The sequence below is a fragment of the Bombina bombina genome, chromosome 9 (assembly GCF_027579735.1).
Source record: "Bombina bombina isolate aBomBom1 chromosome 9, aBomBom1.pri, whole genome shotgun sequence".
Classification (NCBI taxonomy): Eukaryota; Metazoa; Chordata; class Amphibia; order Anura; family Bombinatoridae; genus Bombina; species Bombina bombina.
Window position 1 is genome coordinate 141,209,911 of NC_069507.1, and position 25,487 is coordinate 141,235,397.

The 25,487-nt window shown below is 42.5% G+C and overlaps 1 protein-coding gene across 2 annotated transcripts in view; it reads left to right on the forward strand.

The window, feature by feature from the left end:
- MARCHF5 (membrane associated ring-CH-type finger 5) overlaps positions 1-24,129 on the forward strand; it is a 438,857-nt gene extending 414,728 nt beyond the window's left edge. For both annotated transcript variants that reach the window (XM_053692413.1, XM_053692414.1), the window contains exon 6: positions 22,898-24,129. In XM_053692413.1, the coding sequence (XP_053548388.1) occupies positions 22,898-23,014 (117 nt within the window). In that variant the 3' untranslated portion in view covers positions 23,015-24,129. The remainder of the gene's footprint in view (positions 1-22,897) is intronic.
- Positions 24,130-25,487: the final 1,358 nt, after the last annotated feature.

The following is a 25,487-nucleotide window of genomic DNA, read 5'->3' on the forward strand; positions in this document are numbered from 1 at the left end:
GTCTGAGGGGGCCAGGGAGGTTTTGTCTGAGGGAGAAATTTCAGATTCAGGAAACATTTCTCAACAAGCTGAACCTGATGTGATTACTTTTAAATTTAAGTTGGAACATCTCCGCGCTCTGCTTAAGGAGGTGTTATCCAATTTGGATGATTGTGATTATCTGGTCATTCCAGAACCACTATGTAAAATGGAAAAGTTCTTAGAGGCCCCGGGGCCCCCCGAAGCTTTTCCTATATCCAAGCGGGTGGCGTACATTGTTAGTAAAGAATGGGACAGGCCCGGTATACCTTTAGTACCTCCCCCCATATTTATAAAATTGTTTTCCTATAGTCGACCCCAGAAAGGACTGATGGCAGACAGTCCCCAAGGTCGAGGGGGCGGTTTCTACTCTACACAAGCGCGCCACTATACCCATAGAAGATAGTTGTGCTTTCCAAGATCCTATGGATAAAAAATTAGAAGGTCTGCTAAAGATGTTTGTTCAGCAAGGTTCCCTTCTACAACCAATTGCATGCATTGTCCCTGTCACTGCAGCCGCGTGTTTCTAGTTTGATGTGGGTTTGCTATTGTGGCGCAGAGCGCTTTGGTTAAAATCTTGGGCAGCGGATGCGTCTTCCAAGAACAAATTGCTTGACATTCCTTTCAAGGGGAAAACACTCTTTGGCCCTGACTTGAAAGAGATTATCTCTGATATCACTGGGGGCAAGGGCCACGCCCTTCCTCAGGATAGGTCTTTTCAAGACCAAAAATAAACCTAAGTTTCGTCCCTTTCGCAGAAACGGATCAGCCCCAAGGGCTACGTCCTCTAAGCAGGAAGGTAATACTTCTCAAGCCAATCCAGCCTGGAGACCTATGCAAGGCTGGAGCAAAGGAAAGCAGGTCAGGAAACCTGCCACTGCTACCAAGACAGCATGAAATGCGGGCCCCCGATCCGGGACCGGATCTGGTGGGGGGGCAGACTCTCTCTCTTCGCTCAGGCTTGGGAAAGAGATGTTCTGGATCCTTGGGCGCTAGAAATAGTCTCCCAAGGTTATTCTCTGGAGTTCAAGGGGCTTCCTCCAAGGGGGAGGTTCCACAGGTCTCAGTTGTCTTCAGACCACATAAGAAGACAGGCATTCTTACATTGGGTAGAAGACCTGCTAAAAATGGGAGTGATTCATCCTGTTCCATTAGGAGAACAAGGGATGGGGTTCTACTCCAATCTGTTCATAGTTCCCAAAAAAGAGGGAACGTTCAGACCAATCTTAGATCTCAAGATCTTGAACAAGTTTCTCAAGGTTCCATCGTTCAAGATGGAAACCATTCGAACACTTCTTCCTTCCATCCAGGAAGGTCAATTCATGACCAAGGTGGATTTCAAGGATGCGTATCTACATATTCCTATCCACAAGGAACATCATCGGTTCCTAAGGTTTGCATTCCTGGACAAGCATTTCCAGTTCGTGGCTTTTTCTTTCGGATTAGCCACTGCTCCTAGGATTTTCTCATAGGTACTAGGGTCCCTTCTGGCGGTGCTAAGACCAAGGGGCATTGCTGTAGTACCTTACTTGGACGACATTCTGATTCGAGCGTCGTCTCTTCCTCAAGTAAAGGCTCACACGGACATTGTCCTGGCCTTTCTCAGATCTCACGGATGGAACGTGAACGTGGAAAAGAGTTCTCTATCTCCGTCAACGAGGGTTCCCTTCTTGGGAACTATAATAGACTCCTTAGAAATGAGGATTTTTCTGACAGAAGCCAGAAAAACAAAACTTCTAGACTCTTGTCGGATACTTCATTCCGTTCCTCTTCCTTCCATAGCGCAGTGCATGGAAGTGATAGGTTTGATGGTAGCGGCAATGGACATAGTTCCTTTTGTGCGCATTCATCTAAGACCATTACAACTGTTCATGCTCAGTCAGTGGAATGGGGACTATTCAGACTTGTCTCCGAAGATACAAGCAAATCAGAGAACCAGAGACTCATTCCGTTGGTGGCTGTCCCTGGACAACCTGTCACAAGGGATGACCTTCCGCAGACCAGAGTGGGTCATTGTCACGACCGACGCCAGTCTGATGGGCTGGGGCGCGGTCTGGGGATCCCTGAAAGCTCAGGGTCTTTGGTCTCGGGTAGAATCTCTTCTACCGATAAATATTCTGGAACTGAGAGCGATATTCAATGCTCTCAAAGCTTGGCCTCAGCTAGCGAGGGCCAAGTTCATACATCAACCATCAGGGGGGAACAAGGAGTTCCCTAGCGATGGAAGAAGTGACCAAAATCATTCTATGGGCGGAGTCTCACTCCTGCCACCTGTCTGCTATCCACATCCCAGGAGTGGAAAATTGGGAAGCGGATTTTCTGAGTCGTCAGACATTGCATCCGGGGGAGTGGGAACTCCATCCGGAAATCTTTGCCCAAGTCACTCAACCGTGGGGCATTCCAGACATGGATCTGATGGCCTCTCGTCAGAACTTCAGAGTTCCTTACTACGGGTACAGATCCAGGGATCCCAAGGCGGCTCTAGTGGATGCACTAGTAGCACCTTGGACCTTCAAACTAGCTTATGTGTTCCCGCCGTTTCCTCTCATCCCCAGGCTGGTAGCCAGGATCAATCAGGAGAGGGCGTCGGTGATTTTGATAGCTCCTGCGTGGCCACGCAGGACTTGGTATGCAGATCTGGTGAATATGTCATCGGCTCCACCATGGAAGCTACCTTTGAGTGACCTTCTTGTTCTAGGTCCGTTCGACCCACTCCAGCTGACTGCTTGGAGATTGAACGCTTGATCTTATCAAAGCGAGGGTTCTCAGATTCTGTTATTAATACTCTTGTTCAGGCCTGAAAGCCTGTAACCAGAAAAATTACCACATAATTTGGTATATCTGTTGGTGTGAATCTGCAGGATTCCCTTGGGACAAGGTTAAGATTCCTAAGAGTCTATCCTTCCTTCGAGAAGGATTGGAAAAAGGATTATCTGCAAGTTCCTTGATGGGACAGATTTCTGCCTTGTCTGTGTTACTTTACAAAAAGCTGGCAGCTGTGCCAGATGTTCTAGCCTTTGTTCAGGCTCTGGTTAGAATCAAGCCTGTTTACAAAATTTTGACTCCTCCTTGGAGTCTTAACCTAGTTCTTTCAGTTCTTCAGGGGGTTCCGTTTGAACCCTTACATTCCGTTGATATTAAGTTATTATCTTGGAAAGTTTTGTTTTTGGTTGCAATTTCTTCTGCTAGAAGAGTTTCAGAATTATCTGCTCTGCAGTGTTCTTCTCCTTATCTGGTGTTCCATGCAGATAAGGTGGTTTTGCGTACTAAACCTGGTTTTCTTCCAAAAGTTGTTTCTAACAAAAACATTAACCAGGAGATAGTTGTGCCTTCTTTGTGTCCTAATCCAGTTTCAAAGAAGGAACGTTTGTTGCACAACTTGGATGTAGTTCGTGCTCTCAAATTTTACTTAGCAGCTACTAAGGATTTCAGACAAACTTTGTCTTTGTTTGTTGTTTATTCTGGTAAACGGAGAGGTCAAAAAGCAACTTCTACCTCTCTCTCCTTCTGGATTAAAAGCATTATCCGATTGGCTTATGAGACTGCCGGACGGCAGCCTCCTGAAAGAATCACAGCTCACTCCACTAGGGCTGTGGCTTCCACATGGGCCTTCAAGAACGAGGCTTCTGTGGATCAGATATGTAAGGCAGCGACTTGGTCTTCACTGCACACTTTTTCTAAATTTTACAAATTTGATACTTTTGCTTCTTCTGAGGCTATTTTTGGGAGAAAGGTTTTGCAAGCCGTGGTGCCTTCCATTTAGGTGACCTGATTTGCTCCCTCCCTTCATCCGTGTCCTAAAGCTTTGGTATTGGTTCCCACAAGTAAGGATGACGCCGTGGACCGGACACACCTATGTTGGAGAAAACAGAATTTATGTTTACCTGATAAATTACTTTCTCCAACGGTGTGTCCGGTCCACGGCCCGCCCTGGTTTTTTTAATCAGGTCTGATAATTTATTTTCTTTAACTACAGTCACCACGGTAACATATGGTTTCTCCTATGCAAATATTCCTCCTTAACGTCGGTCGAATGACTGGGGTAGGCGGAGCCTAGGAGGGATCATGTGACCAGCTTTGCTGGGCTCTTTGCCATTTCCTGTTGGGGAAGAGAATATCCCACAAGTAAGGATGACGCCGTGGACCGGACACACCGTTGGAGAAAGTAATTTATCAGGTAAACATAAATTCTGTTTTCTCAGGGTCCCATCCTTCAAAATGAAGACAATCCGAACCATCCTCCCTATGATCCAGGAGGGTCAATATATGACTACCGTGGACTTAAAGGATGCTTATCTCCACATTCCGATTCACAGAGATCATCATCAGTTCCTAAGGTTTGCCTTCCTAGACAGGCATTACCAGTTTGTGGCTCTTCCCTTCGGGTTAGCCACGGTGCCAAGAATCTTTACGAAGGTTCTAGGGTCTCTTCTGGCGGTTCTAAGGCCACGGGGCATAGCAGTGGCTCCTTACCTAAATGACATTCTAATCCAGGCATCGACTTTTCAAATCGCCAAGTCCCATACGGACATTGTTCTTTCTGAGGTCTCACGGGTGGAAAGTGAACAGAGAAAAGAGTTCTCTCTCTCCTCTCACAAGAGTTTCCTTCCTAGGAACTCTAATAGATTCAGTAGACATGAACATTTTTCTGACAAAGGTCAGGATATCAAAGCTTCTAACTTCCTGCCGTGCTCTTCATTCCACTTCTCGGCCGTCAGTGGCTCAGTGTATGGAAATGATTGGCCTAATGGTAGCGGCAATAGACATAGTTCCGTTTGCCCGCCTACATCTCAGACCACTGCAACTTTGCATGCTCAATCAGTGGAATGGGGACTACACAGATTTGTCTCCTCTGTTAAATCTGGATCAAGAGACCAGGGATTCTCTTCTCTGGTGGTTATCTCGAGTCCATCTGTCCAGGGGAATGAGTTTCCGCAGACCAGAGTGGACTATAGTGACGACAGATGCCAGCCTTCTGGGCTGGGGCGCAGTCTGGAATTCCCTGAAGGCTCAGGGTTCGTGGACTCAGGAGGAAGCCCTCCTTCTGATAAACATTCTGGAACTAAGAGCGATATTCAATGCTCTTCAGGCTTGGCCTCAACTAGCTATGGCCAGGTTCATCAGATTTCAGTCGGACAATATCACGACTGTAGCCTATATCAACCATCAGGGGGGAACAAGGAGTCCCCTGGCAATGATGGAGGTTTCAAAGACAATTCTATGGGCAGAGGTTCACTCTTGCCATCTCTCAGCTATCCATATCCCAGGAGTAGAGAACTGGGAGGCGGACTTTCTAAGTCGGCAGACCTTTCATCCGGGGGAGTGGGAGCTCCATCCGAAAGTATTTGCCCATCTGATTCAACTATGGGGCAAACCAGAACTGGATCTGATGGTGTCTCGGCAGAATGCCAAGCTTCCTTGTTACGGGTCCAGGTCAAGGGATCCCCAGGCAGCGCTGATAGATGCTCTAGCAGTGCCCCGGTCCTTCAGCCTGGCTTATGTGTTTCCACCATTTCCTCTCCTCCCTCGTCTGATTGCCAAGATCAAGCAGGAGAGAGCTTCAGTGATTTTGATAGCACCTGCGTGGCCACACAGGACTTGGTATGCAGATCTGGTGGACATGTCATCCTTTCCACCATGGACTCTGCCGCTGAGTCAGGACCTTCTACTCCAAGGTCCATTCAAACATCCAAATCTAATTTCTCTGCGAGATTGAACGCTTGATTTTATCAAAACGTGGTTTCTCCGAGTCGGTGATTGATACCTTGATTCAGGCTCGAAAGCCTGTCACCAGGAAAATCTATCATAAGATCTGGTGTAAATATCTTCATTGGTGTGAATCCAAGGGTTTCTCATGGAGTAAGGTCAGGATTCCTAGGATTTTATATTTTCTCCAAGATGGATTGGAAAAGGGATTATCAGCTAGTTCCTTAAAGGGACAGATTTCTGCTCTGTCTATTCTTTTGCACAGGCGTTTTGTCAGGCTTTAGTTAGAATCAAGCCTGTGTTTAAACCTGCTGCTCCGCCATGGAGTTTAAATTTAGTTCTTAAAGTTCTTCAAGGGGTTCCGTTTGAACCTTTGCATTCCATAGATATCAAGCTTTTATCTTGGAAAGTTCTGTTCTTAGTGGCTATCTCTTTGGCTCGAAGAGTTTCAGAGTTATCTGCCTTACAGTGTGATTCCCCTTATCTGATCTTCCATGCAGATAAGGTAGTTTTGCGTACCAAACCTGGGTTTCTTCCTAAGGTAGTATCTAATAAGAATATCAATCAGGAAATTGTTGTTCCGTCACTGTGTCCTAATCCTTCTTCAAAGAAGGAACATCTGTTACACAATCTTGACGTGGTTCGTGTTTTAAAGTTTTATTTACAAGCTACTAAGGATTTTCGTCAAACATCTGCATTGTTTGTTGTCTACTCTGGAAGGAGAAGAGGCCAAAAGGCTTCGGCAACTTCTCTTTCTTTTTGGCTGAGAAGCATAATCTGTTTATCTTATGAGACTGCTGGCCAGCAGCCTCCCGAAAGAATTACAGCTCATTCTACTAGAGCTGTAGCTTCCACATGGGCTTTTAAAAATGAGGCCTCTGTTGAACAGATTTGTAAGGCGGCGACTTGGTCTTCCCATCATACTTTTTCTAAATTTTACAAATTTGATACTTTTGCTTCTTCGGAGGCTATTTTTGGGAGAAAGGTCTTACAGGCAGTGGTGCCTTCCGTTTAAGTTCCTGCCTTGTCCCTCCCTTCATCCGTGTCCTAAAGCTTTGGTATTGGTATCCCACAAATAATGGTTGAACCTGTGGACTGGATACACCTTACAAGAGAAAATAAAATTTATGCTTACCTGGTAAATTTCTTTCTCTTGTGGTGTATCCAGTCCACGGCCCGCCCTGTCACTTTAAGGCAGGTGTTTTTATTTTTAAAACTACAGTCACCACTGCACCCTATAGTTTCTCCTTTTTTTTACTTGTCTTCGGTCGAATGACTGGAGGTGGGGGTTAGGGGAGGAGCTATATAGACAGCTCTGCTGTGGGTGTCCTCTTGCAACTTCCTGTTGGGAAGGAGAATATCCCACAAGTAATGGATGAACCCGTGGACTGGATACACCACAAGAGAGAGAAATTTATCAGGTAAGCATAAATTTTGTGTTTATCCATTCCATCTTTTAAAATAGAAACGATCAGGTCCATTTTGCCCCTAGTTCAAGAGGGGCAGTTCATGACCACAATAGACTTGAAGGATTCCTACCTTCATGTTCCAATGCACATGGACCACTTCAAGTTCCTAAGACTTGCTTTTCTGGACCAGCACTTCCAGTTTGTGGCCCTTCCTTTCGGCCTAGTGACGGCCCCGAGAGTTTTCACAAAGGTCCTCGATGCTCTGCTTGCAGTGGCCAGATCCAGGGGCATTGGGGTGGTGCCCTATCTGGACAACATCCTGGTTCAGGCGCCGTCCATCAGTCTGGCAGTGGACCATTCAAGGACTCTGCTCCTATTGCTTCAATCTCACGGTTGGAAGGTAAACTCTGGAAAGAGCTTCCTGGTACCCATCACCAGGGTGGAGTTTCTGGGCACGATCATAGACTCTGTGTCCATGAAGACTTTCCTCACAGATCAAAGACGCAGGAAGCTTGCGTCCACCTGTCTGGCCCTTCTATCCTCAGAGAGGCCCTCAGTGGCTCAATGTATGGAGGTGATCGGCCTAATGGTCTCCAGCATATACATCATTCCAATTCCATTTGCCAGGTTTCATCTCAGGCCTTTTCAATTATGCATGTTGAGGCAGTGGAATGCTGATCATTCAGATCTGTCACAGCTGATATCCATGGATGTGCGGACTCGGACCTCCCTCTCTTGGTGGATCCGCCCGGAACAACTGCTCATGGGGACATCCTTCTTGAGACCGTCCTGGGAGGTTGTGACCACGGATGCGAGTCTGGCGGGATGGGGAGCTGTCTGGGGTGCCAGGATGGCACAGGGAAAATGGTCTCGGCTGGAGTCCCTTTTACGGATAAATATCCTGGAACTTTGAGCGATCTACAATGCTCTGAAGGCATGGCCCCACCTGGGGGCGTTCAACTTCATAAGGTTTCAGATGGACAACATTACCTCGCTGGCTTACATCAACCATCGGGGGGGTACGAGGAGTTCCCTCGCAATAAGGGTGGTGTCTCGCATCCTGGAATGGGCGAAGTCCCACAACTGCTTGCTTTTGGCGATCCACATTCCAGGTGTGGACAACTGGGAAGTGGACTTCCTCAGCAGGCGAACATTCCATCCGGGGGAATGGTCTCTTCACCCCGAGGTGTTTGCGGAGATTTGCCTCAGATGGGGGATGCCGGAGATAGATCTCATGACGTCCAGACTCAATTGCAAACTTCCCCGATGCGGGTCGAGGAACCCCCAGGCAGAGCTGATAGATGCATTAGCGGTGCCTTGGGGGTTTGATATAGCGTACATTTCTTTTATGTAATTGGCAAGAATCCATGAGTTAGTGACGTATGGGATATACAATCCTACCAGGAGCGGAAAAGTTTCCCAAACCTCAAAATGCCTATAAATACACCCCTCACCACACCCACAATTCAGTTTTACAAACTTTGCCTCCTATGGAGGTGGTGAAGTAAATTTGTGTTAAGATTTCTACGTTGATATGCGCTTCTCAGCATTTTGAAGCCTGATTCCTCTGAGTACAGTGAATGTCAGAGGAATGTGAAGGGAGTATCGCCTATTGAATGCAATGGTTTTCCTCATGGTAGATCTATTTCATAGGTTCTCTGTTATCGGTCGTACAGATTCATCTCCTACCTCCCTTTTCAGATCGACGATATACTCTCATATTCCATTACCGCTACTGATAACCGTTTCAGTACTGGTTTGGCTATCTGCTATATGTGGATGGGTGTCTTTTGGTAAGTATGTTTTTCATTACTTAAGACACTCTCAGTTATGGTTTGGCATTTTATGTATTTATATAAAGCTCTAAACATATGTATTGTACATATTTTTGCCATGAGTCAGGTTTAAGTATATTTCCTTTTGCAGACTGTCCATTTCATATCTGGGAAATGCATTTTTTAGGAAAAAAAATTTCTTACCTGGGGTATAGTCTTTTTTTCAATTGACTGTGTTCTTTTTAATTTGCGGGCAAAATTAGGTTCGCGAGGGCGCATAATGCCAAAGCATATTGCGCCATTTCTCTTGTTAAGTGTGTTCAGTCCACGGGTCATCCATTACTTATGGGATATATTCTCCTTCCCAACAGGAAGTTGCAAGAGGATCACCCAAGCAGAGCTGCTATATAGCTCCTCCCCTCACATGTCATATCCAGTCATTCTCTTGCAACCCTCAACAAAGAAGGAGGTCGCGAGAGGAGCTGGAGTTTTTACTTAACTATTCTTCAATCAAAAGTTTATTTTAAATGGCACCGGAGTGTGCTGTTTTTCTATCTCAGGCAGTATTTGGAAGAAGAAACTGCCTGCGTTTTTTATCCATGATCTTAGCAGGCGTAACTAAGATCCACTGGCTGTTCTCGACATTCTGAGGAGTGGGGTAACTTCAGAAACTGGGAATAGCATGCGGGGTCCTCCGCAAATGAGGTATGTGCAGTACTTTATTTTCTGGGAATGGAATTGACTAAGAAAATACTGCTGTTACCGTATGATGTAAGTACAGCCTTCAATGCAGTAGTAGCAACTGGTATCAGGCTGATAAATGTATGCGCAGTCGAGTTATATTCTAGGGACTAGAATTTGACTGAGAAAATACTGTTAACACTGAAATAATACTTAAGCCTTCTCTGCAGTGGTAGCGACTGGTAGCAGGCTTAGTGATAGCTTTGCATGACATTTAAAAATGTTGTTTTTTAATAAAACGTTTACTGGCATGTTATTCGTTTTTGTGAGGTACTTTGGTGATAAATCGCTTTGGGCATGATTTTTTCCACTTGGCTAACATATTTTTCTGCATGGAAACCGTTATATCAGGGCTCCCACTGTTGTGATTGGAGTGGGAGGGCCCTTGTTTTAGCGCCTTGTTGCGCAGTTAAAATTATTGCACAGTCTTTCTGCTTCTTCCTCCTTGATCCAGGACGTCTCTAGAGAGCTCAGGGGTCTGCACATTTCATTTGTGAGGGAGGTAATCAGTCACAGCAGATCTGTGACAGTGTGCTGACTGTGATTAAAAGCGTTAAATCTTAATTGATATCTGTTTTATCCGTTTTGGGTATCGAGGGGTTAATCATCCTTTTGCTAATGGGTGCAATCCTCTGCTAATAATACACTTCTTGTTAAGAATTGTTTAATTATATCTGTATTTTTGAAGCGCTGCAGCGTTTTTTATATTGCTTGTAAAACTTATTGAAAGTGATTTCCAAGCTTGTTAGTTTTTTCATTGCTAAGTCTGTTTTAAACATGTCTGATTCAGAGGAAACTGTTTGTTCATCATGTTCAAAAGCCAATGTGGAGCCCAATAGAACGATGTGTACCAATTGTATTGATATTGCTTTGAATAAAAGTCAATCCGTACCGATAAAGAAGCTATCACCAGACAACGAGGGGGAAGTTATGCCGCCTAACTCTCCTCACGTGTCAGTACCTGCGTCTCCCGCTCGGGAGATGCGTAGGATTGAGACACCTAGTACATCTAGGCCCTTACAAATCACTTTACATGATATGGCTAATGTTATGAAAGAAGTATTATATAATATGCCCGAATTAAGGGGCAAACGCGATAGCTCTGGGTTAAGGACAGAGCGCGCTGATGACACGAGAGCCATGTCTGATACTGCGTCACAATTTGCAGAACATGAGGACGGTGAGCTTCATTCTGTCGGTGACGGTTCTGATCCGGGGAGACCGGATTCAGAAATTTCAAATTTTAAATTTAAGCTTGAGAACCTCCGTGTGTTACTAGGGGAGGTATTAGCGGCTCTGAATGATTGCGACACGGTGGCAATTCCAGAGAAATTGTGTAGGTTGGATAGATACTATGCGGTACCGGTGTGTACTGACGTTTTTCCTATACCAAAAAGACTTACAGAAATTATAAGTAAGGAGTGGGATAGACCCGGTGTGTCTTTTTCCCCTCCCCCGATATTTAGAAAAATGTTCCCTATAGACGCCACCACACGAGACTTATGGCAGACGGTCCCTAAGGTGGAGGGAGTAGTTTCTACGTTAGCCAAGCGTACCACTATCCCGGTGGAGGATAGCTGTGCTTTCCCAGATCCAATGGATAAAAAATTAGAGGGTTATCTTAAGAAAATGTTTGTTCAACAGGGTTTTATATTGCAGCCTCTTGCATGCATTGCGCCTGTCACGGCTGCAGCGGCATTCTGGTTTGAGTCTCTGGAAGAGGCGTTTCGCACAGAGCCGTTGGATGAGGCCTTGAGCAAAGTTAGAACCCTTAAGCAAGCTAATGCGTTTGTTTGAGATGCCGTAGTACATCTAACCAAACTTACGGCTAAAAATTCCGGATTCGCCATACAGGCGCGCAGAGCGCTCTGGCTTAAATCCTGGTCAGCGGATGTAACTTCCAAGTCTAAACTACTTAACATTCCTTTCAAAGGGCAGACCTTATTCGGGCCCGGCTTGAAGGAAATTATTGCTGACATTACGGGAGGTAAGGGCCACGCCCTTCCTCAGGACAGGGCCAAACCAAAGGCCAAACAGTCTAATTTTCGTGCCTTTCGTAACTTCAAGGCAGGAGCAGCATCGACTTCCTCCGCTCCAAAACAGGAAGGAACTACTGCTCGTTACAGACAAGGTTGGAAAGGCAACCAGTCATGGAACAAGGGCAAGCAGGCCAGAAAGCCTACTCCCGCCCCTAAGACAGCATGAAGTCAGGGCCCCCTATCCAGAGACGGATTTAGTGGGGGGCAGACTTTCTCTCTTTGCCCAGGCTTGGGCAAGAGATGTGCAGGATCCCTGGACGTTAAAGATTATATCTCAGGGATACCTTCTGGATTTCAAATCCTCTCCTCCACAAGGGAGGTTCCATCTTTCGAGGTTATCGACAAACCTAGTAAAGAGAGAGGCATTTCTACAATGTGTACAAGACCTCTTAATCATGGGGGTGATCCACTCAGTTCCGCGATCGGAACAGGGACAAGGATTTTACTCAAATCTATTTGTGGTTCCCAAAAAAGAGGGAACCTTCAGACCAATCTTGGACTTAAAGATCTTAAACAAATTCCTAAGGGTACCATCGTTCAAGATGGAAACCATTGGAACCATCCTACCCATGATCCAAGAGGGTCAATATATGACCACGGTGGACTTAAAGGATGCTTACCTTCATATACCGATTCACAAAGATCATTATCGGTACCTGAGGTTTGCCTTTCTAGACAGGCATTACCAGTTTGTGGCTCTTCCCTTCGGGTTAGCCACGGCCCCGAGAATTTTTACGAAGGTTCTGGGCTCACTTCTGGCGGTACTAAGACCACAAGGCATAGCAGTGGCTCCGTACCTAGACGACATTCTGATACAAGCGTCAAGTTTTCAGAATGCAAAGTCTCATACAGAGATAGTTCTAGCATTTCTGAGGTCGCATGGGTGGAAAGTGAACGTGGAAAAGAGTTCTCTGTTACCACTCACAAGGGTTCCTTTTCTAGGGACTCTTATAGATTCTGTAGAGATGAAGATTTACCTGACGGAGTCCAGGTTATCAAAGATTCTCAATGCTTGCCGTGTCCTTCATTCCATTCCAAGCCCATCAGTAGCTCAGCTTAATGGTCGCAGAAATGGACATAGTGCCATTTGCGCGCCTGCATCTCAGACCGCTGCAACTATGCATGCTCAGTCAATGGAACGGGGATTACTCAGATCTGTCCCCTTTGCTAAATCTAGACCAGGAGACCAGAGATTCGCTTCTCTGGTGGTTGTCACCGGTTCATCTGTCCAAAGGAATGACCTTTCGCAGGCCAGATTGGACGATTGTAACAACGGATGCCAGCCTTCTAGGCTGGGGAGCAGTCTGGAATTGCCTGAAGGCTCAGGGATCATGAAACTCCTCCCAATAAACATTCTAGAATTAAGAGCAATATTCAATGCTCTTCTAGCTTGGCCTCAGTTAGCAAAGCTGAGGTTCATCAGATTTCAGTCGGACAATATCACGACTGTGGCTTACATCAATCATCAAGGGGGAACCAGGAGTTCCCTAGCGATGTTGGAAGTTTTGAAGATAATTCGCTGGGCAGAGTCTCACTCTTGCCACCTGTCAGCGATTCACATCCCAGGCGTAGAGAACTGGGAGGCGGATTTCCTAAGTCGCCAGACTTTTCATCCGGGAGAGTGGGAACTTCACCCGGAGGTATTTGCTCAACTGATTCATCGTTGGGGCAAACCGGATCTGGATCTCATGGCATCTCGCCAGAACGCGAAGCTTCCTTGTTACGGATCCAGGTCCAGGGACCCGGGAGCGGTGCTGGTAGATGCATTTGCAGCCCCTTGGGTTTTCAACATAGCTTATGTGTTTCCACCATTTCCGTTGCTACCTCGGCTGATTGCCAGGATCAAACAGGAGAGGGCATCGGTAATTCTGATTGCGCCTGCGTGGCCACGCAGGACCTGGTATGCAGACCTAGTGGACATGTCGTCCTGTCCACCATGGTCTCTTCCTCTGAGGCAGGACCTTCTAATTCAGGGTCCTTTCAACCATCCAAACCTGATTTCTCTGAGGCTGACTGCCTGGAAATTGAACGCTTGATTCTATCAAAGCGTGGGTTTTCGGATTCGGTTATTGATACATTAATACAGGCTCGGAAACCTGTGACAAGAAAAATTTACCATAAGATATGGCGTAAATATTTATATTGGTGCGAATCCAAGAGTTACTCATGGAGTAAGGTTAGGATTCCTAGGATATTAGCTTTTCTACAAGAGGGTTTAGAAAAGGGTTTATCCGCTAGTTCGCTAAAGGGACAGATTTCAGCTCTGTCTATTCTTTTACACAAACGTCTGGCAGAGCATCCAGACGTCCAGGCCTTTTGTCAGGCTTTGGCTAGAATTAAGCCTGTGTTTAAAGCTGTTGCTCCTCCGTGGAGCTTAAACTTGGTTCTTAAAGTTCTTCAGGGTGTTCCGTTTGAACCCCTTCATTCCATTGATATTAAGCTTTTATCTTGGAAAGTTTTGTTTTTGATGGCTATTTCCTCGGCTCGAAGAGTCTCTGAGTTATCTGCCTTACATTGTGATTCTCCTTATCTGATCTTTCATTCAGACAAGGTAGTTCTGCGTACTAAACCTGGGTTTTTACCTAAGGTTGTTTCTAACAGGAATATCAATCAAGAGATTGTTGTTCCATCATTATGTCCTAATCCTTCTTCAAAGAAGGAACGTCTTTTGCATAATCTAGACGTGGTCCGTGCTCTGAAGTTCTACTTACAGGCAACTAAAGATTTTAGACAAACTTCTTCTCTGTTTGTCGTTTACTCTGGACAGAGGAGAGGTCAAAAGGCTTCGGCTACCTCTCTCTTTTTGGCTCCGTAGCATAATACGTTTAGCCTATGAGACTGCTGGACAGCAGCCTCCTGAAAGAATTACAGCTCATTCCACCAGAGCTGTGGCTTCCACCTGGGCTTCTGTTGAACAGATTTGCAAGGCTGCAACTTGGTCTTCACTTCATACTTTTTCCAAATTTTACAGATTTGACACTTTCGCTTCTTCGGAGGCTGGTTTTGGGAGAAAGGTTCTACAGGCAATGGTTCCTTCTGTTTAATGTTCCTGCCTTGTCCCTCCCATCATCCGTGTACTTAGCTTTGGTATTGGTATCCCATAAGTAATGGATGACCCGTGGACTGAACACACTTAACAAGAGAAAACATAATTTATGCTTACCTGATAAATTTATTTCTCTTGTAGTGTGTTCAGTCCACGGCCCGCCCTGTCTTTTTCAGGCAGGTTCTAAATTTTAAAATTATTACTCCAGTCACCACTGCACCTTATAGTTTCTCCTTTCTCGTCTTGTTTTGGTCGAATGACTGGATATGACATGTGAGGGGAGGAGCTATATAGCAGCTCTGCTTGGGTGATCCTCTTGCAACTTCCTGTTGGGAAGGAGAATATATCCCATAAGTAATGGATGACCCGTGGACTGAACACACTACAAGAGAAATAAATTTATCAGGTAAGCATAAATTATGTTTTTTTGGCACGAGTTACGTTCGATGACGCAAATTCGTAATTTCTGGCGTCTTAGTCGACGCAGAGTCCTTTCACAAGGTTGCGTCTTTGATGACGCGAGTGTGTCATTTTCGAATGTTGTTAGCGCCAAAAAAAATTCTGTTTGTGTTGTGCGTCATACTTAGCACCAAATATTTTTATTACGTAAAACCCCATTCCTATATGCCTATTGCCTTTTTTCTCTATCAGAGGGCTATGCTGTTAGCATTTTTTCCCCATTCCTGAAACTGCCATATAAGGAAATTGATAATTTTGCTTTATATGTTGTTTTTTCTCTTACATTTGCAAGATGTCTCAATCTGATCCTGTCTCAGAAATCACTGTTTGAACCCTGCTGCCTGATAACAGTTCTACCAAAGCTAAGTGCTTTGTTGTAAACTTGTGGAGATTATTTCTCCAGCTGTGGTTTGTAATAGTTGTCATAAGCTTTTGCATGCAGAGAATGTGTCCATCAGTAATAGTGCATTGCCTGTTGCTATTCCTTCAACATCTAATGTACAAGATATACCTGTGAATTTAAAAGATTGTATTGCTGATTCTATTCAGAAGGCTTTGTCTGCCATTCCACCTTCTAATAAACGTAAAAGGTCTTTTAAAACTTCTCATAAAGTTGATGAAATTTCGTATGACCAACAACATACTGAATTATTCTCCTCTGATGAGGATCTATCTGATTCAGAAGATCCTTCCTCAGATATTGACACTGACAAATCTACTGTTGATTACATTGATGTTGATTACATTGGATATTGAGGAAAACTTGTCCTCTTGTTATTAAGACTAGTAGTTGTTTAAATTCTGTTTATAAACCTCCTGTGGTTACTCCAGAGGTGTTTCCAGTTCCTGATTCTATTCCTGATATGATTTCTAAGGAATGGAATAGGCCTGGTACTTCTTTTATTCCTTCTTCAAGGTTTAAAAAATGGTATCCTTTGCCAGCAGTTACATTGGAGTTTTGGGAAAAGATCCCCAAAGTTTATGGGGCTATCTCTACTTTTGCTAAACGTACTACTATTCCTATGGAAGATAGGAAACTTAAATCTTATCTAAGGAAAGCCTATTTATTTTCTGGTCATCTTCTCAGGTCTGCAATTTCTTTGGCTGATGTTGCAGCTGCATAAACATTTTGGTTGGAAAATTTAGCGCAACAAGAAATTGATTCTGATTTGTCTAGCATTGTTCGCTTGCTTCAACATGCTAATCATTTTATTTGTGATGCCAGTTTTGATATCATCAAAATTGATGTTAAATCTATGTCTTTAGCTATTTTAGCTAGAAGAGCTTTGTGGCTTTAATCTTGGAATGCTGGCATGACTTCTAAGTCCAGATTGCTATCTCTTTCTTTCCAAGGTAATAAATAATTTGGTTCTCAGTTGGATTCGATTATTTCAACTGTCACTGGGGGAAGGGAGTTTTTTTGCCTCAGGATAAAAGACCTAAGGGTAAATCTAAATCTTCTAATCGTTTTCATTCCTTTCAACAAATTAAGGAACAGAAACCTAATCCTTCCCCCAAGGAATCTGTTTCCAATTGGAAACCTTCAAATTGTAATAAATCCAAGCCGTTTAAGAAACCAAAGTCAGCCCCCAAGTCCGCATGAAGGTGCGGCCCTCATTCCAGCTCAGCTGGTGGGGGGCAGATTAAGATTTTTCAAGGATGTTTGGACAAATTCTGTCCAAAATCAATGGATTCTGAGTATTGTCTCTCAGGGGTATCGAATAGGATTCAGAGTAAGACCTCCTGTGGGAAGATATTTTCTCTCACGCATCCCAGCAAATCCAGTAAAGGCTCAGGCTTTCCTGAAGTGTTTTTCAGACCTGGAGCTTTCAGGGGTAATCATGCCAGTTCCGTTTCGGGAACAGGGTCTGGGGTTTTATTCAAATCTATTCATTGTCCCAAAGAAAGAAAATTCATTCAGACCAGTTCTGGATCTAAAAATTTTGAATCTCACACGAATCAACTAGTGGTGTTTCTTCAAAGACATGGTTGGAGGATCAATTTACCAAAAGGTTCCTTGATTCCTCAGACAAGGGTCACCTTTTTATGTTTCCAGATAGATTCAGTGTCCATGACTCTGTCTCTAACAGACAAGAGAGACTATTAAAATTGGTTTCATCTTGTCTGAACCTTCAGTCTCAATCATTCCCTTCAGTAGCTATGTGCATGGAAGTTTTAGGTCTCATGACTGCAGCATCGGACGCGATCCCCTTTGCTCGTTTTCATATGAGACCTCTCCAGCTATGTATGGTGAATCAATGGTTCAGGGATTATACAAGGATATCACAATTAATATCCTTAAATCCCAATGTTCGACTCTCTCTGACTTGGTGGTTAGATCACCATCGTATAGTTCTAGGGGCCTCTTTTGTTCGTCCAACCTGGACTGTGATCACAACAGATGCGAGTATTTCAGGTTGGGGAGCTGTGTGTGTCTGATAGCACAAGGGGTTTGGAAATCTCAAGAGGCGAGATTACCAATCAATGTTTTGGAACTCCGTGCAATTTTCAGACCTCTTCAGATTTGGCCTCTATTGAGGAGAGAACCATTCATTTGTTTTCAGACAGACAATATCACAACTGTGGCATATGTCAATAATCACGGTGGGACTCAGTCCCCTAGACAATTGGGAAGCGGATTATGTCAGCCGTCAGAGTTTAAATACGGGGGAGTGGTCCCTCCATCCAGATGTGTTTTCTCAGATTGTTCAGATGTGGGGTCTTCCAGAAATAGATCTGATGGCTTCTCATCTAAACAAGAAGGTACCTGTCCACGTCCAGGGATCGTCAGGCGGAATCAGTGGATGCGTTGACACTTCCTTGGTGTTACCAACCTGCTTATATTTTCCCGCCTCTAGTTCTTCTTCCAAGAGTGATCTCCAAAATCATCTTGAAACAATCGTTTGTGTTGCTGGTAGCTCCAGCATGGTCTCACAGGTTTTACTATACAGATCTTGTTCGAATGTGCAGTTGCCAACCTTGGCCACTTCCATTAAGGCCTTGGCCACTTCCATTAAGGCCGGACCTTCTATCTCAAGGTCTGTTTATCCATCAGGATCTCAAATCATTAAATTTGAAGGTATGGAAATTGAACGCCTAGTGCTTAGTCATAGAGGTTTCTCTGACTCATTGATTAATTCTATGTTACAGGCTCATAAATCTGTTTTTAGAAAGATGTATTATCGAGTTTGGAAGACTTATATTTCATGGTGTTCTTTTCATAAATTCTCTTAGCATTCTTTTAGAATTTCTAGAATTTTACAGTTTCTTCAGGATGGTTTGGATAAGGGTTTGTCTGCAAGTTCCTTGAAGGGACAAATTTCTGCTCTTTCTGTCTTATTTCACAGAAAGATTGCTAAGCTTCCTGATATTCACTGTTTTGTACAGGCTTTGGTTCGTATCAAGCCTGTCATTAAATCAATCTCTCCTCCTTGGAGTTTTAATTTGGTTTTGAAGGCTTTACAGGCTCCTCCATTTGAGCCTATGCATTCTTTGGACATTAAACTACCTTCTTCGAGAGTGTTGTTCCTTTTGGCCATCTCTTCTGCTAGAAGAGTTTCTGAATTATCTGCTCTTTCTTGTGAATCTCCTTTTCTGATTTTTCATCAGGATAAGGCAGTTTTGCAGACTTCATTTCAATTCTTACCTAAGGTTGTGAATTCTAAAAACATATGTTGTCCCTTCCTTGTGTCCTAATCCTAAGAGTACTTTGGAGAGATCCTTACATTCTTTGGATGTGGTAAGAGCTTTGAAATATTATGTTGAAGCTACTAAAGATTTCAGGAAGACTTCTAGTCTATTTGTTATCTTTTCTGGTTCTAGGAAAGGTCAGAAGGCTTCTGCCGTTTCCTTGGCATTGTAGCTAAAGCGTTTGATTTATCAAGCTTATTTGGAGTCGGGTCAAGCCCCGCCTCAGAGAATTACTGCTCATTCTACTAGATCAGTCTCCACTTCGTGGGCTTTTAAGAATGAAGATTCAGTTGTTCAGATTTGCAAAGCAGCAACTTGGTCTTCTTTGCACACATTTACTAAATTCTACAGTTTTTATGTATTCGCCTCTTCGGAAGCAGTTTTTGGTAGAAAAGTTCTTCAGGCAGCTGTTTCAGTTTGATTCTTCTGCTTATATTTTAAGTTTTTCCTTTCATTCATGAGAATAAACTTATATTTGGGTTTGTGGATTAATTTTTTTCAGAGAAAAATGGCTGTTTTTATTTTATCCCTCCCTCTCTAGTGACTCTTGCGTGGAGTTCCACATCTTGGGTATTGCTATCCCATACGTCACTAGCTCATGGACTCTTGCCAATTACATGAAAGAAAACATAATTTATGTAAGAACTTACCTGATAAATTCATTTCTTTCATATTGGCAAGAGTCCATGAGGCCCACCCTTTTTATGGTGGTTATTATATTTTTTTTTGTATAAAGCACAATTGTTTCCAAATTCCTTTGTTGTTGCTTTTTACTCCTTTCTTTATCACCCCACTACTTGGCTATTCGTTAAGCTGAATTGTGCGTGTGGTGAGGGGTGTATTTATAGGCATTTTGAGGTTTGGGAAACTTTGCCCCTCCTGGTAGGATTGTATATCCCATACGTCACTAGCTCATGGATGGTTTGGATAAGGGTTTGTCTTCATGAAATAAATGAATTTATCAGGTAAGTTCTTAGATAAATTATGTTTTTTTCCTCCCTTACCACTTCTTCCTCATATAGTGGCACGCATAAAGCAGGAGAGAGCGTCGACCATTCTGATTGCTCCTTCGTGGCAGCGGAGGATGTGGTTTGCGGATCTGGTGGGGATGTCATCCTCTCCGCTTTGGAGGTTACCCTGTTGCAGGGATCTTCTGGAACAGGGTCCTTTCCAACATCAAAATCTCGATTCTCTGAGGCTGACTGCGTGGAGATTGAACGCTTAGTCCTAGCCATGAGAGGTCTTTCTGAAAGTGTGATTAATACTCTAGTTCAGGCAAGAAAGCCAGTCACTCTGCGCATCTACCATATGGTGTGGAGGACTTACTTGGCCTGGTGTGAGAAACATGGATACCCTTGGCACAAGGTGAGAGTTTCCAGAATTCTGTCTTTTCTTCAAGAGGGTTTAGAGAAGGGTCTTGCCGCTAGTTCCCTAAAGGGACAGATTTCGGCACTATTTGTTTTGTTGCATAGGAGACTCGCTGAGCTCCCTGACATTCAATCCTTTGTTCAGGCTCTGTCTCAAATCAGGCCTGTCTTTAGGCAGTCTGCTCCCCCATGGAGCTTAAACTTGGTCCTTAGGGTTTTGTAGCAGGTTCCGTTTGAGCCTATGCATTCTCTTGACATTAAGGTTCTGTTCTGGAAGGTTCTGTTCCTGTTGGCCATTGCATCAGCTCGCATAGTATCTGAACTGGTGGCCTTGCAACATGGGCCCCCTTATCTATCTGTTTTTTCATACAGATAAGGCTGTTCTTCGCACTGGCTTGAGGTTTCTTCCTAAGGTTGTGTCCAATCGTAACATTAATCAGGAAATAGTTGTTCCTTCTCTGTGTCCTAACCCTTCTTCTTGGAAGGAGCGGTTATGTCATAATCTAGATGTGGTCCGTGCGCCCTGAAATTCTATCTTCAGGCTACAAATGACTTCAGGCAATCTACATCTCTTTTTGTCGTGTATTCAGGGAAGCGTAGGGGTCAGAGGGCTTCTGCTACTTCTTTGTCTTTTTTTGGCTGAGGAGTTTGATCCGTTTGGCTTATGAGATAGCGGGACATAAGTCTCCTCAGAGGATCACGGCTCATTCCACTAGAGCGGTGGCTTCGTCTTGGGCCTTAAAAAATGAGGCTTCTATGGAGCAGCTTTGTAGGGCGGCTACTTGGTCTTCCTTACATACTTTTACAAGGTTTTAAAAAAAATTACGTTTTTGCTTCTGTGGAAGCGGCTTTTGGGAGAAAGGTTCTACAGGCTGTGGTGCCCTCAGATTAGGGTACGCCTTTTACCCTCCCGGTTTCATTCAGTGTCCTCTAGAGCTTGGGTATATGTTCTCAATAGTAATGAATTAAGTCGTGGACTCTCCTCCCCTTTAGATGGAAAACATAAATTATGCTTACCTGATAATTTCCTTTCCATCGTGGGGAGGAGAGTCCACGGCTCCCCCCGTATCTCCGATGGACGGACCTAAATTTAATTTATCTTCTGGCACCATTTATACCCTGATATTTCTCCTACTGTTCCTTGTTCCCTCAGCAGAATGAATGGGGGATGAGGGGAGTGGGAGGGGTGCCTCCTCCTGGTGGCCAGGTTCTTAATTCCCAATAGTAATGAATGAAGCAGTGGACTCTCCTCCCCACGATGGAAATGAAATTATCAGGTAAGCATAATTTGTTTTTTTCATTAGCTGTTTAAATATTGACAAAATAAGTGTCTATAAAAGAATGTTGTAACTTAAGTTACCTTCTCTTCTGTGGCCAATTAGAAGACAGGTCTAAATAGGTCACTAGAGTGTGCAGCACTTCCATTTCTAACAGGAACTGAAAAGTTAATTACAGGAAAAGGAAACGAAATAAATAATGAAAGTATATTGCATACTTTTTTTTAAATATTTATACGATTTATCATTTTAGATTACAATCTCAAAGTGTTTAATGTCCCTTTAAGTCAGTTGTAGAGTGTTTAAAATGAATAAGGAAACATATATACATGTGATGTGGAGAATCACACACTCTGGACCAGCAGTTCACTGCGGAGCCCGAGCAGTACTTTAACTATGTGTTTAACCCCATTGTGGGAGTTAAATGCATAGCATTGCAGGGTTGCTACTGATAAAATGGCATGCTCTTAACAAATTATAACGTGCAATTTTTCTTAACTATATTAGCCCTTTAAACATATATCTCCTCTGAAATTGAATTCTTTGCTTCTTCTGAAAGTGCCTCTGACACTTTCCACTGCCTCCTAAATCAGTGTTCTCCTGATTTACTTCCATTTGACTGCATTCATTCTCATAGCATATCTAAAGTTAGTGACTGTAATTAAAGGGACAGTCTACACCAGAATTTTTATAGTTTTAAAAGATTGATAATCCCTTTACCCATTCCCCAGTTTTGCATAACCAACACAGTTATAATAATATACTTTTAACTTCTGTGAATATCTTGTATCTAAGCCTCTGCAAACTGCCCCTTTATTTCAGTTCTTTTGACAGACTTGCAGTTTAGCCAATCAGTGCCTGCTCCCAGATAACTTCACGTGCACGAGCACAGTGTTATCTATATGAAATATATGAACTAACACCCTCTAGTGGTGAAAAACTGTTAAAATGCATTCTGAAAAGAGGTAGCCTTCAAGGTCTAAGAAATTAGCATATGAACCTCCTAGTTTAAGCTTTCAAATAAGAATACCAAGAGAACAAAGCAAAATTGGTGATAAAAGTAAATAGGAAATTTGTTTAAAATGACATGCCCTATCTGAATCATGAAAGTTTATGTTGGCCTAGACTGTCCCTTTAATAGGAATGGGTAGCAGTGGAAAAGACAGGGTCTGTAATCCTTTCAGAAAATAGGCAAATTAAAATATCTCAGAGCAGGTAAGTATATTTTGAAAGATGATTACATTGTTAGTGTCTTTGATGTTTCTTTTAAAACATATGTCTAGCTTGCAATTCCTGTTTGAATCATTATAAAGGCTTAAACAAAATGATACTTCAACTAAAATGTGATTTGATTTTGTTTGTATTTTCAGGGTGGAATTGCGTTTGTTGCCATAAAAGGAGCTTTCAAGGTTTACTTTAAACAGCAACAGTACTTACGCCAAGCGCACAGAAAAATTCTGAATAACCCAGATCCTGAAGAAGCCTAAGCATGGCGCATTTCTGACTGTCGCGCTATCTCATTTGCAAGGTTCCACTACGTTGTGTTTATTTCCTCGCATTCTCAAAGTCCTGGGAATTAAAAAAAAAAAAAAAAAAGGCTGCCGCCCACTAGTTTTTGTTTCGTACAAAACTTAATAAAGCACTTTCGTATTGCAGGGATAAAGCCTGGAAGTAAACTGAACCTCAGAATGTGATTTATGTCATTGTTTTTAGACACTTCCTTATTACCCGTGTTCTTTGGAGCATTTTATTTACATTATATATAATATTTCCCCCAAAACATAGTTCTGTATATTAAAATCTTGCACAAGGTTTTCAAATTTGAGAATACAAATAGGGGATTTTTAATTTGTTTTATTTTTCAGTACAGATTGCTGCCAAATGTGAAAATGTATATATACGGTCAGGCAAAAGTTCTGACCTAGCATAGCAATAGGAAGACTTATATGGGAGGAAAAACCTATAACTACTACATCTGAAAATATACACCAGCTTCTAGTATTGGACGACCTGTATAAAGCTGTCATAGTGTGGGGGCAGAAGAAGAATTAATATTTTTTTTTTTTTTTACTTATAATCGTACATCTGTTATGATTTCAGTGTCTAGTGACTCCTTATTCTAGTGGACGCTTCAACTGCAAACATTACAATGGGTGTGCTATGTCGTCCGTATGAATTATTTTAGTTTTTTTTATTTTCTAGAACACTATTGCTTTGTAATGCATTGCAAGTCTCACTATCTCTGGAAAAAAATTACACTGCATGAGCTTTGTACTGTACTGATAGCAAGAGAAAGGACAAATGTATGTTCTTTGCTAACGTACATGTGAGCGTTTAGTGGCTATCATAATTATTTGAAATTATATCACTGTTAGTGACTCACAGATTAGTAAGCAAAAAAAAAATGTTCCTCAACTATGTGCATATTACTCTAATAATTTGAAAACTTGATTAACTGTGCATATAAGCCAAAAGTGAATTTTAAATTACTGATCTGTTATTTCAGTTGTTTTTTGTGATTTTGGCTTAAATTAAAAAAACATTCTGTATACACAATTTTCTTTTGATGTTTAATATTAATAAAATATATATTTACAAATAATGGCTACCTTTTTGCTTTTTTATTTTTTTTATTTGTCAGGCACTAATAGAAAAAAAATATAGAAATATATATTTATCTAATATTTGTGGTGACATGGTATTTGAGTACCTATTCCAATTCTTTAGTTCTCTTTCTACCTATGTGGATCAAGGTACTAGCTACATCTATGCTAGAGCTTGCTATTTTCTACAGATGAAGATTGAGAAACGTTGATCCTTCTCATTCAGTATACTTACGAAAGTAATTTTTTTTGTCTTAGATCTGCATCAAAAACTTAAAGGGACAGTACACTGTAAAATTGTTTTTCCATAAATGTATTTTAAATGGCTTGTTATACCAACTGCAGAGTATAAAATATTTGAGAAATTGCATTTTCAGGTTTATTTGTGTATCTGAAGTAGCGGGTTTTGTGCTTTGAAACCACTGCCTATTACAATGGATTGAGCTTCAGGTAATATCAGATCTCATTATGTTATCACTTTTATGTACACAGACTTTCTTCCTTATCTTATATTTGTCTGGAACACCAAAGCTCAATACATAGAGAGAACAATGGAAAATTATCATTTTATTACTTAACTATCATGCCCCCCACTGAGGGTGTGACTTCTTCTGCTGGCTGTGTCTACTTAGGCTTGTCAATAGCGTATACGCCAGTATCAAAACTTTCAGTATAGGTTGGGAAACCACAAGCTAAATCAGCTATTTCAAATGCTGAAATATGAGTAAAGGAGCTACTTGCAACCAATTTAATACACTCTAGCAGGTAAAAAGGATCATTGGGAATAATTTAAAGGGGAGAAAGTTTTTGGGTGAACTGTCCCTTTAACACTTTGGATTTAGAAAAATCTCTTAAAGTCTAACTTTTGTGCACTAAGATGCAGAGAAAGGTACAAAATACTAGTTATAAGAAAGATTTTCTCTCAAGCAGAAAAAAAAAAAAAAAAAAAAAAAAAAAACAAATTAAAACACACTTGCCAAAATCTCTATTTTGGCTCGTTTGGCATGTAAAGCATAATATAGAAATTTCTAGTTATCTTGGCTCACTTTACTGAACTCATAAACAAAGATTTTTAAAGCAGTGAAATCTACGTGCAAGCACATGAACGTGAAAAACATAAATAAGATTGACCTTATGGAAACACGGACCAATCGGATCATACATTAACGGCCGAGAGCAAATGTGCTCCAGAGAGTGCTTTTAAACTTTCAATATTGTATACTTCCTATGGTATTTGCAAGCATCTATTAAGCCTGTGTAATCTTATTTTCTTTCATGTAATTAGCAAGAGTCCATGAGCTAGTGACGTATGGGATATACATTCCTACCAGGAGGGGCAAAGTTTCCCAAACCTCAA